The sequence below is a fragment of the Telmatherina bonti genome (assembly GCF_933228915.1).
Source record: "Telmatherina bonti genome assembly, chromosome: 2".
Classification (NCBI taxonomy): Eukaryota; Metazoa; Chordata; class Actinopteri; order Atheriniformes; family Telmatherinidae; genus Telmatherina; species Telmatherina bonti.
Window position 1 is genome coordinate 19731309 of NC_136620.1, and position 12432 is coordinate 19743740.

The 12432-nt window shown below is 39.6% G+C and overlaps 1 protein-coding gene across 1 annotated transcript in view; it reads right to left on the bottom strand.

Annotated features, from left to right (window-relative positions):
* Positions 1-100: 100 nt before the first annotated feature.
* The window catches only part of lrrk2 (leucine-rich repeat kinase 2), a 38652-nt gene continuing 26320 nt past the window's right edge, over positions 101-12432 (bottom strand). The window contains exons 33-52 of the mRNA XM_079250312.1: positions 12343-12431; positions 11204-11391; positions 10963-11117; positions 10728-10874; positions 10212-10403; positions 9960-10106; positions 9754-9866; positions 9404-9594; positions 8953-9113; positions 8657-8827; positions 8363-8463; positions 7412-7624; positions 6995-7188; positions 5221-5293; positions 4940-5130; positions 4662-4814; positions 4340-4563; positions 2817-2885; positions 2587-2718; positions 101-367 (exon numbers count right to left, since the gene is read on the bottom strand). Coding sequence (XP_079106438.1) covers positions 2594-2718; positions 2817-2885; positions 4340-4563; positions 4662-4814; positions 4940-5130; positions 5221-5293; positions 6995-7188; positions 7412-7624; positions 8363-8463; positions 8657-8827; positions 8953-9113; positions 9404-9594; positions 9754-9866; positions 9960-10106; positions 10212-10403; positions 10728-10874; positions 10963-11117; positions 11204-11391; positions 12343-12431 — 2897 coding nt within the window. The 3' untranslated portion in view covers positions 101-367; positions 2587-2593. The remainder of the gene's footprint in view (positions 368-2586; positions 2719-2816; positions 2886-4339; positions 4564-4661; positions 4815-4939; positions 5131-5220; positions 5294-6994; positions 7189-7411; positions 7625-8362; positions 8464-8656; positions 8828-8952; positions 9114-9403; positions 9595-9753; positions 9867-9959; positions 10107-10211; positions 10404-10727; positions 10875-10962; positions 11118-11203; positions 11392-12342; position 12432) is intronic.

Here is a 12432-nt window from a genome sequence, read left to right on the forward strand (position 1 = left end):
TGGCTTTATGTCTAATTCCTGTTTTTTATGACACAGGTAAACAAAGATTTCTGTTGATTTAGAGCAGCTTGTAAACACCTACACTGCTCTCTGCCCTGAAAACACTCATTTAGATCATTTGTGTCCCTTTAAGAGAAGTCACATTTCACAAACGATTATTAAAACGATAAAACGGTTGATCATTTTAGAAGCAAAATGATGATTTCTTTTAAAATGTGGTTTGTTTAACTGTGTTCCCCTCATTAGTTCTGTGTCTTGCAGGGTCAGAGGATGGACAAGTGTGTTTTGTCAGAAACCAAGGTGCTCTTCAGTAAGACTGATGAACACACTGGTGCTCTGGAAAGTCGATCCCTTTTGGCTCATTTTTCTGTAACAAGAAAGAAAAGACAAAGAATGAGCATGAACTTCCTCAAGTTCAAGGCTATTCATCACCCCTCTTGCAGCTTCTTCTTGTTAAGCAGTCATTTTGGCCAACTCAGTCTCTACATAATGCAACATGAATACCTTTTCACGAAGCGAAGGTTTTCACATTTAGAGATCAAAGAAAAGATGTGTTTAGGATCATTGTTCTGTTGCATGACCCAAGATTTAGCTGTCAGACAGACAGCGTCATGTCTAACACTACTTCTGTACATAAATGACTCTATGGCCCACTCAATAACTGCAGTGTCCAGGTGTTGGAGCTACAAAACAAGCCCAGATCATTAGCCTCCCACCACCATGCTTAACAGTTAGTATGAACATAACATAACATGCTCAGTTTGGTTTTCATCAAACATGTTCCTTGGCATTATGGAGACATATCTGGTTATTTTTCCCTCACCAGGGAGGTTATGTTTTTGCCCACGTTTGTCTAACTTTCTGTTGGTTTGTGAACAACTTTAGACAAAATCTACTGGGCAGATTTTTGTGAGATCCCCAATGGTGTAAAATGAAAGATAACCAAAATACATGAGGAGAAAGTAAATGATATCTAGTGTTTTTGTAAGCAAGAGCGATCCTAATCATAACATTTAGAAGGGAAATTAATTTGAATCTCTCCAAACTTTTGAATATTCATGTGCAACTATTTGATATCATTATATTATTAATTATTTGAAGTATTTATTGCACACGTTCTTAATAAAAGGTGATTAATCACAAAAAGGAAAAAAAAAAAAGTGTCTGAATCATGAATCATCCACTAAGTGTTTCGGTTTAATGACAACTTAAATAGCCCCCTCGTCACGCTGTTCATATTTTGCCATTATTAGATCATCATCGTGTCACTCCTGACTTATTCTATTCTATTCTTCCTATTCTATTCTATTCTACAGTCATTTAGCAGACGCTTTTATCCAAAGCGACTTACATATGAGTGAGAACAACACAAGCATGAAATCAACAACTTATGAGTTAATTACACATTAATGTTGTAAAACACAACATTTTTAGATTAGGTTTTAATAAATTGCTGGATATGAAGGACTTACTATTGCATGACTACTTAAGTTCCCAGTATTCATGATATCAGTGTAGGATCAACTCTTGATAGTTTCTGTAAATTTCACCCAAAGGTAAATATCCCTAACTTATTTTGCAGGGGATTTTCATCTGATATTACTTAGATAACATATCAAGGAATAAGTGGCTGATGTCTGGTGTCCCTACAGCCTTACAGTAGTCTGGTAATGCTGCTGCTTATGACCTCACTAAGACCAACAAAGTGTACCATAAAACTCCAGCCCTCAGATTTTTACATTAACTTCCTGTCTGTACTGAACGGTTTTGGCCCAAAATACATTCAGGATCTTCTGGTTTGTTGTGAACCAACCAGATCCATCAAGTCAACAGGGTAGAGTAAACTTGACATAAACTCTGTGCTCTTATAATGGAAACACACAAAACAGCATATCTCACTGTACTGGCCAGCTTTTCTGTTCCCTTATTCAGAACTCAACATGCAGAAGAAGAGTTGTTTTGAAGCTCTTCACATGTAGACCAAACGGCCAGAAAACTGCAGGTTTGCTTTAAATCAAGGTCCAAAACTTATTTCTTTTGCTGCATTTATCAAAACAACACTGGAAAATTTATTTCTTGCATTTTATCCTATTTTTGCATTTATGTTCATATTTAATTTCTTTAGGTTAGTTTTTAAATGGACTTTCTACTTTGCTTCCCCTGCATCTCGCTGTAACGCTTTTCATTTTTATGTAAATAATTTTGAATTGTACAGAAAAAAGTTGCTACACAAAAAAACTTGCTTTGCCTCACAGGCTTGAGGGACACTACCAACATGTTTAGCCATGTTACTTATTCCACAAAAATATGATCCTTGCAAGCTATAACTTGTTGTGAAGGTTACTAATCAGGCTTTCCAGCAATGTTTGATACACATTTTTTCTATATTTATCTTAACTTGGGTAAAGAGCAAAAAAAGATTTTATATGGTCAAAAATTTATCCTAAAATGACACAAGGACATCTAATGGAGGATGATGGACCCTCTTTAAAAATAATTTCTCATTACTATATAAGTTAAATGCAGCTTAGCTAAATTAAAAAAAAAGAAAAACACATGAATTAGATCGTATAAGTACATCCAAACCTGCGGCTCAGGTGTGAAGGAGCTGTTCTCTCATTTTGGCCGTGATCCGTTCTCGTTTCTCACAATGCTTTTTCAGGTCTTTGACCTCCATCGGCAGCATGCTGTTCCACACCATCAGCACAGAATCCTCATCTGAGCACCAATAGACAAACACACACACATTGCACTTCTGCAGAGAAAGTCACAGCAAGACTGTTTTCCAGAGCGTGGGACAAACAACGAACACTCACCAGCTTGACTCTTGTCCTGTGGGAGTCTTCGACCCAAGACCAGCATCACATTCTTCCAGTTTAACGTCTCTGATCACGAAAGAATAAAAAAAAAAAAAAACACCATGTAATAGCAAAAAAACAGCCAGTACATTTGAACACAAACTATAAATAAAAAACACAGCACGCCGCGTGAATTGCACGTCAAGTCATCTGCACACAAACACCACGAGAAACCACAAGTCTAAACCAAAACAAAACCCCAGCTGTTTAACTCTGTTTTCCTTTACTTATCTTTATTTTCTTTACATTTTGTTTTTAATCAGTTCTCACACGCTCAATGTGTTTTCGCTGTTATACACAGACACACACACACCCCCACACACACACACACACACACACACACACACACACACCACACACACACACAAGATATGACCCTTTTTACTCATCAAAGTTTTGGAAAAACTGACTCCCTTACAAGCTTGATCTTGAGTTGTGTGTTACGGAGCAGGCAGAGCGACTGCGAGAGTTTTTAAGATGTTTAACAGAAAAGTCCCCCAGCAGTCATTCACACACATGTATCTCAAAGTAACTATTCAAAAAGCAAAACTCATTTTCGGCGCATTGTATCGAGTGACATTTTTGTAGTGTTTTTCCTTTTAGTTTTGATCGTCATGCTTTACAGCTCACACAAAAAAAAATCTAGGATTTCAGGATAATTAAAACATTGTGGAAAAGTTCAATATTGTTAAATCGTGGACTACTGAGGTCAGTCAGAGGACAGTCGCTGACTAAGGAGATGAGTCACGAAAGGTCATTCCTAGATCAGCTGGATGCGTTCAAGCATTATCCTGAAAAAGAAGCTTACCAAAAAAAAAAAAGTGCACAAGCATGAGAGAAAACTGAAGCGTGGTGCAATTTGAAGCAAAGCCTGTTCAGGAATCATGATGCTTCAAGAGCCATAACACACACGTGTGTATGATGGACATGGACTTTGACTATAATATTCACTGTTGTCAAGCAACTCCTGACCAGAGACAACGTCTAAATCTTACCTGGACTTTTGCTTTTCAGATCAAAGTAAACGTCTGACATTAATCTGAAAATGAGCATACTACAGTCTGGAGACTGACATTTATATTTCTGTTTCAAAAATCACGTTTTTTTAATTCATTTTATTTCATATTTAAATTTTCTGAAACACAATTTTTTGAGTTTTGTTAGCAGTAAACTGTAATCTAAATTCATAGACACTCATGCTGAAAATACATCACTGTGTAAAATAAATCTAAAGAATTTCATGATTTAAACTAAATTTCTGAAATAAATTAATCTTCCAGCGATACTCTGATTCACTGAGATGCAACAGTATTTGTCATGCTGTCATGAAGAAAGCACGCAAAGATTTTTTTTGTCTGGTTAGTATCCACGTAGTTAGAAACATGAGACTCAAAACCCAGCTAACAGCAGGGACAAATGAACCTGCATCAGGGTGGCAAATATTCATTAAAAAAGAAACAAATTAAATGTTGAGGACCCACGTATGAGTGCAGAGGTGATGGAGCGAACAGAATCACAGCCGGGTGCCATAACCTGCAGCGTCTGGTGTTTGGAGAGCTCCAGCAGCAGCAGGTGGCCCCCTCTAGTGCCGATCCAGAGAGCCACACCGCTCTGCACCAGCAGGGCCTTCACTGTGGCCCAGGAGGGCGTGGCTTGCGGGGACGGCTCAGCTCTGCTCAGCCTGCCTCTGCAGTTGGACTCATGTCTGAAACGGAGAGGGAACGTTACCACAACGCTACTGTCGTGTGACAACCATTATTAAAAGATATGTTTTTACTTCTCCTCTCTGTGTTGTGTGTGTACCTGATAATTTGAGCACAGTCAATGCAGTCCACCATTTTCTCGCTCCGCTTGTCCCAAACTTCAACATTAGGTGTTCCAGCTTTGCTCAGGTACAGGTATTTATCCACAGCCAGACGAGATATGCATGCCTCACCACACGGTGAACGCTGCTGCCTGCATGGAACACATACACACATATCACAGAGAGCTTTAATAATAACTAAACTGCTTGGTTTTGGTATTTTTGCAGCATTTTACTTTAAAAAGGTTTAGTTTTTCCACACAGAGCAGAGACTAACTGGGTCAAGAGGTTTGGTCTGGTGTCAATGGACTTGCAAATGTCGTAATCCACAGAGAAGGAGAGGATCTTGTTCCCACATCCGGCCCAGACAGACCTGCTGTCCAGGGAGTGGGATGACTGGCCCAAACACATGACCGGAGTGTTGACGTTTCCCACAGTGAGAGTTTTAACTGGATGGCCATTCTCCTGCTGGAAAGAGAAGAATATAAGATAACAATCAAATGAATAATCTGAGCATCACATCTTCATGTGAACAAACATGCATGCCTGAATATTTACCATGAGGATGGAGTCCTCATAAACACTGAGGATTCCATCTGCTGTCCCTACCAGGAGGTAATTCTTTCTTTGGCTGAAAAGTAAAACAAATAGATCAAAATATGAACATTTGTGTGTTCTTGTGCACATGTGGATTAAATGCTGTATATATTTGCTGTATATATTTTCTCCACATAAAATCATCAGTTATTGATCAGGAAATAGGTATAACAAAAGTGGGTGGTGCAGAAAATGAGGAAGAGGAAATCGTGCCCATCTATCTTCCAACATAGACAAGAGTTTGGACTCATCAGACCTGCTTCCATTATTACTTCAAAGTGTGTTTTTAAGATAACCATGTGTTTTTGTGTGTGTGTGTGTGTGTGTGTGTGTGTTTTTAAGGGGAGATGGCGTTTCCTTCAATTAAAAAAAATGGTTTAAGCCATCATGGATATGTGAAGGAAACATTGTGGAAGAAAAGTGTTTTAGTCACACTAACAGCTCAGATTGGAAATACTCAGCCTTCATTCATTTATCCTCAATTTAACCTAATGCTGTGGGACTTCTTGATTTAAATAAAACATACAAAAAACCCCAATAATATTCAAAAATCTGTCAATTATTTATTCATTCATTGATTTCCCTAACTGCTTAATCCAATTAGGGCTGGAGCCTATCCCTGGACAGGTCACAAGTCCATCGCAGAAGTCGTCAATTAAGCAGACAAATTAAAAGTATTAACCAACGTATTGCTACTAACAGTCTGCCTGACAAACCAGTCCTCCATCAATTGTATATTGATGAATAAAAAAGAAAAGAGTTATTAATAATTTAGCAGCTCTGGTTTAATAATAATGATATTGCTACGAGGAAATCAGACTTCTAATAATGTTTCTTATACATTTTCTCACATGAAAGGCAAAAGCTAAGAGTTCCCGTCCACTGGGGAATGCAATTTGGTTTCGAAGGTGTAACACTGGGAAAACCTTGTCAACATATGCAGCAATTGTTTACATTAATGTCAGCAACTCCGACCCTTGAGGGCCGCAGTCCTGCAAGTGTTTAGAGTTTATGTGGTGCAACACACCTGTCTCACAGAGCTCACACATTGATTTGAGTCAGGTGTGTTGCAGCATGGAAACTCCAAACACTTGCAGGACTGTGACCCTTGAGGACCACAGTGGCCCGCCTCTGGTCTTAAAGAAAACACCGACGTTTGGACCAACTATGAAACCTGGGCAATATAGAGCTGATCAATCCTATTCAAGATTTTTCTAAAAGAGTCACATCAATTCCACAAACTAAGACGTGTCCATGTGCAGACGGGTGGAAATTCGTTGTAGCAAATGTCTTATTTGACCCAATATGATTTTGGGACATATTACATATGAGTAAATGTTTGCTCAAAAACACTATTGGTTACGAGAAGATGCATGTCTTGCCCCCTAGTGGACTCCTTTTGTACTACAATAATTCTGTCATTATCACAAGGTAATTAGTATTCATGCATGGGGTGTATGCAAATAATTATTTATCCTTTTTATTATCATTTACATTTTGTTTAAGGACTAAAAGATTTCAGATTAAAAGATGTTTTTGTTCCTGTTATTTCTTGGGTCAGATATTTAACTGATCAGATTCTCTATATTTACAAAGCGATATTTTTGCAGCAATTTCACCTCAACTTCACCTAAGCTCATTTATGGATTTTTACATTCGTACACACTTCATTTGAAGCAAGAACTAAATCCTCCACAGCAGCATCTTTGTTCTGTGTGTTTCTGTAGAAGCTTACATGCGGCGTGGGTGAGCGTGGAAGTAAAGTGAGGTGACAGCATCGGTGACGCTCTGCAGGTAGTGCCAAGTGGACGTGTCTTGCGTGCTGATGACCAATAAAGAGCCAGATTGTGTGCCTGCTACCAGCCAATCGCAGGGCTCGTTTGGGATCTGAGCTGTCACAAGGCACAGGACTGGGCCAGTGTGGACTTCCTGTTTTACAAAGAGGGGAACCTGTAAGTGAGTGTGAGCTGTTGGGTGTGTGTTTGTTTACATAATAGTCACACTTTTTGTGCATTTAATATCATGTAACTAAAAGTGCAGAAGATAGTAGCTGTGATTTTTAAAAAAACATGCAACAATGAATGAAAATATTCTTCCACTTATAGACAAGGTGATCCAGTAACAAAAGTATGCCTTCATGTGAGTGCGGTACCTTTGTGGTGACCACGTTGGTGTCCAGGTCCACAGAAGTGACAAAGCCCTGTCTCTGTGTGCTGCTGCCTCCACCGAGCCAGGCTGTTTGGCTTGATCCCGGGCCATCACTACTAACAGAGCTCACTGCGATGCACTCTGCACTGAAAACCCGAGGAATCTCAAGCTGCCTCATAAGACACAGCATCTCACCTGAATTCAGCCTGTCAAACACCTGCACACAAGATGCAATATTTTCTTGTTTTGTTGTTTAAAATAGCTTTTTAGAAGACACGTTTCTTTGCAATGTCATCAACCAGGGGCAGAAAAAAGTTTGTTTGGCAGACATTTTCTGCAAAATGAGAAAAAATGAGAAAGCAATAAATTCTACCAGTAAACTAAAAAAATAGATGTAGATTATTCTGGAAAAAAAGTGTAGTCATAGTGGGAGAAGAGTGTGGATTTAGACCAGTAGAAGATTGAACTGAGGTTCCACAAGTCCCAAATGCAGCAAACACAGATAACAAATATTGTTTGGCCAAAATATGACACAAATACGCATTTTTTGTTTGACTTAAAATTGATTGACTTGTACAAAACTCGGTCATATGACCACCTCATGTGCCCCACAAGGAACTCGCTGTGAGGAAGGCTTCCTGTTATAGGAGCACTTCTGGCCTTGCTGTAATCCCAGTCCAGACCATCAACTGGCAACTCTATGCTGTCTGGTGCCAGAATCTTAAATAAAATATGCAGAGAAACGGCGAGATCCTGACAGTGAATAGTACAGCAGGTGTCTCTGTTAAAAAGTGTCAGGTTATTTTAACACTGTGAAACTTACATTACCACCACGTTGCTGATAATTTAACACAAGGAGAAGTGAAACAGAACTAGCACAGAGAAAGTACGTCGCCTTTATAAACCTGAAGAAAAAAAAAAAGCACCAGCTGTTGCGTGGTGTTCAAGCTCTCACCTGAGCAGAAGTAGGTCGATCCTGTGGGTGTTCCCTCAGACAGTCCTTCATGAGTGCCTGAAAGCCTGGCCATGGAGAGCAGCCGTAGTGTGTTACAGGATCTGTGGATGAAGCAACAGACATTTACTCAAACACTCAGAGTTATCCTATGTAAGAGATAAAGATTAACACAAATCAATGTGAAAAAGTTATTATTTAATAGTAAATTAGTCTAGACTTTATCAAAGCAGAGTATCATGGCATGAACTATTCAAATACGTTACATTTAATCAGAATGATTTCCATAAAGGTTACCTGGCAGTTTTTCCTGCACTGCAATTTCATCAAAGTCACTGGGGAACTTCATGCCATCGAAAATGCGCTCGCCACATGTCAGCAGGTCGTAGAGCAGGAGGCCGAATGAAAATACGTCAGCTTGCTGATTATAAATCACGTTACCTCGGGCAACCTCTGGGGCCCGGAAACCTGTCATATATATATATATATATATGAGAACTGAGTGTACATATAGTTGTATCACAAAGATTACACTCCCAGCAGAAGAAAGTCTGTCAGATATTATAAAGCTGTAAGTTTGGAGTTAGTCCAACCTGGTGTGCCCTCTGAGCTCCTCACTCCCATGCTGCAGCAGTACTGAGCAATGCCGTAGTCTGTGATCTTAGCGATGATTTCAGAGTCTGTCTTCAGGTTGAACAGGAGGACGTTGTGAGGCTTCAGATCTCGGTAGATGATCATGGCTGAGTGAAGGTACCTGCGCACAAAGATCAAACCATGACAGGGTGGGTTTAGTTTCCAATACCTACATTTCATTCTTTTTAATTCATTCATCTTGAGCAGAAAAAAAAATCATTAAATCTGTCCAGATGATAGTAGATGAATTAGATTTTATCAAGATAAAAGAACAGAAACCTTTAGTAAACAAAGTTTCAGTGACAGTGTGCTGGATGTTTTTAGTTTGACTTAAGATGCATTTTGTTCTGAACGTCTTCAGCCTTTACAAATCCTCATAAAAATTAGACCCAAAGTCTTTTCACTTCTTACCTGAGGCCATCTGCCACATGGAGGGCAATCCTGTGCTGCAGCTTTTGGTTGAGACTGCCATTTTCATGCTCAAAGAGGGAATCTAGAGAGCCTCGCAGAGCCAGCTCCATCACCAGGACCTGAGGGGCTGAGCCGGCTGCCAGCAGGCCCACCAGACTGGGGTGACGTAGACGACCCAACACTGCTAATTCCTAGAAAATATCAGCCAATGAAGAAAATTTGATATGTTCTGAATAGATGAGTAAAAACCCTATTTCCAGAAATAACAGTATTGCGATCATCTTACGAGGGGTACAGGTATCTGGAACACAGCAGTAACAACCTGCATCAAAGAGACTTTGCAGTGGTACCTGTCTGAGGAGTCTATAAATATAAAGCTCCGATGCATGTTTGTTGAATATCTTCACAGCAACTTCTTCATTTTTATAGCTGCCTCTATAAACCGTTCCAAATCCACCATCTCCTGCAGCAACAGCAGATTTTACACAGGAAAGAAGGGTTATAAAAAAACCAAGCTAGAACTGGAAAGTAGGCAAAAGCTCTTCTTATGGCGTACCCAGTCGGTTTTCATTACACAGGTCTACACTCAGCTCCTCGCTGTCCAGAATTGTTTCTGCAGGCTGGTCACTCAGCACCAAGTCAGGTGCAATCTGAGAGATGGGGAGGGTGTAGCGTGCATCCTCTGGGTTAACCAGCATGAAATCTAGGACACAGAATGTTGTTACATGGCTTTCTGATGATGTTTGGAAATGTAGTTCTCTGTGTGAAGAACAGGAGTCCATCTTTTACTGAGTTTTATAGTCTGTACCATTATCAGAATAGTTAAAAAGGTCTTCCAGCAGAATTTTGCTCCACTCCTGCCCATCCTCAAAGCTGTACAAAGCCCACTTCTTCAGCAGAGCTTCTCCGCTGCCGTGCATGTCAGTGTTGAGCAGACCAGGGAACCATTCTTCCAACACAGAGTCAACGTGGTCCACCACCTGACCTAGTAACACTCGGCCTTGCAGAACAGAGACAGAGAAGTTGACATAAAAGTCTGTAATCAGCTTAATAAGACATGCTGTTAATATTTATGTATGGGATAAAAATAAAGGTACTAGTTGCTTACAGATTATCAGTAACATAGTATGAGATAATCAAATTTTTAAGCCAACGTAAATACTGGAGTTAAAATGGTATTGTTGTGTTACAACAAACTGATGCTGACCATCAACATGCTGATTTGAGTTAAAAAGGCAGACGGTTGCAAATATCTTCTTCTCAACTAAGGTGTGTTTACTGTTCTTTTGGTTCACATAAATAAAGTATAAGATCATTGTTACACCTTTTCGTGAAGAGGGTACAGTTATTCTGACAAAGCTGGAGGGGTTTTTCTCTTCTGAAGCAGCCTCCACCAGACAGTATGCTTCTGGGGACCAGTTCAGGTAAATGCCTCTCCTCCAGTAGATTCGGTTGGAACGAAGCACTTTTTCTGGACGTGAGATGGATTTCAGAAACTCACTTCTTTTTTATTAAATGTTATTGCAGCAGAAGCCGCAGTTAACCTGTGTGCAGTTTACCTCTCCCACAAAGCAGGTAAGAGGAGACCTCAAGCAGGCGGCTGATCTGCCGAGACCAGTAATCCATGGGGAAGTACGGCATCTCATACAGACGCACGATCACCTCTGAATTCTCACAGTGAGGGAGCTCTATTACTGGTCTGTGTTTGGATAAGCTGCAGATGCAGATGCGAGGAGTTAGTGTTTGAAAAAGTGGATCTCCTTCTTAGGAACTCTCCTAAATGTGCAAATTCCGACATACCTGCTGGGCACCAGCAGCTGGTCCTCACTGAAGGGAAGAGCAATCTGAAACTTCTCCAGAAGTTTGAAGAACTGGAGCAGGTGGCTCTTTGGGAAACATTTGGTTTCAAACAGGAACTTCTCCACGACCGAACGTTGAATGACTCCTTTGGGATTCTCCCAAATGCCGCAGCTTTTTAACATCAGATTCTACACAGACACAGAGATGACCCATACTGCTGACACGTCTTACATTTGTTTCTTTCAGAAAATACATTGAAAAACACTTTAAAACGTCATTGGGGTCTCCCTTGTTGGTGATATTTGAATTTTACATTTGGTCCCTTTGTTTCATAGTTTTGATAAAATTGCAATTTTGTTTTTCATTTTTTTCAGGTCAGTCTGCTCAAGTTACATTATTTAAGTTTACTTAAAAGGACAAACCATCATTTTTAAGGTCAATGAACCCACGAAAGTACACAGCTTTCATTTGTTGGACCAGATAACTAGATAAGATTCATGTAAATATATATTATATTAGTTATAAATGAAAAAAATATATAATATGGTTTCAATTTTTCTAAAAAGCACAAGCAAACAAAGCCTCTTTATAGTTCTTTACATGGAACATAAAATACATTTTAATATGTGTAACTGCAACAAATAGTAGAGATTAAATCGTCTGATTGGAGCAGAAAACAGAAAGGTCTATAGATCTGATTTCAAACAAGAAATCTAGTTTTCCTGTAGTTTTATCCACATATGTAGTCCATCAAAACTGCAGGGACCTCTCCATGTTTTAGCCTCTAGGAACAGAAAGGAAACCTGTTCCAGGAGCTGGAAATGTTAATAACATGCCAGATTTAAACTGCGGTTTAGCACTAAACAGTCTAAAGCGTTATAAACCAACAGCAGGATTGTAAAACCAACTCTCTGATGAGCAGGAAGCCACTGAAAAGACTTCAGGACTGGAATAATGTGATCCACTTTTCTGGTTGTATTGTGACTTCCAGCAATCAGCTGCAGCCGTCTGAGTGAACTTATAGTAAATGCGCTGTTAATGTGCTAAAGATATCAGTAAATCCATCCTTTAAAAATTCTTCTGGCGATAACAGCATGAAGTGTTGCTTATGAGTACATGCATGTCTTATATGCGGTTACCTGGGAGAGGATGCTGCACAGCCACTGTGGGTGGATAAAATAGAGCTCTTGAAGCCGCAAAGCAGGGTCATCAAAGTGCAATAAGATTCC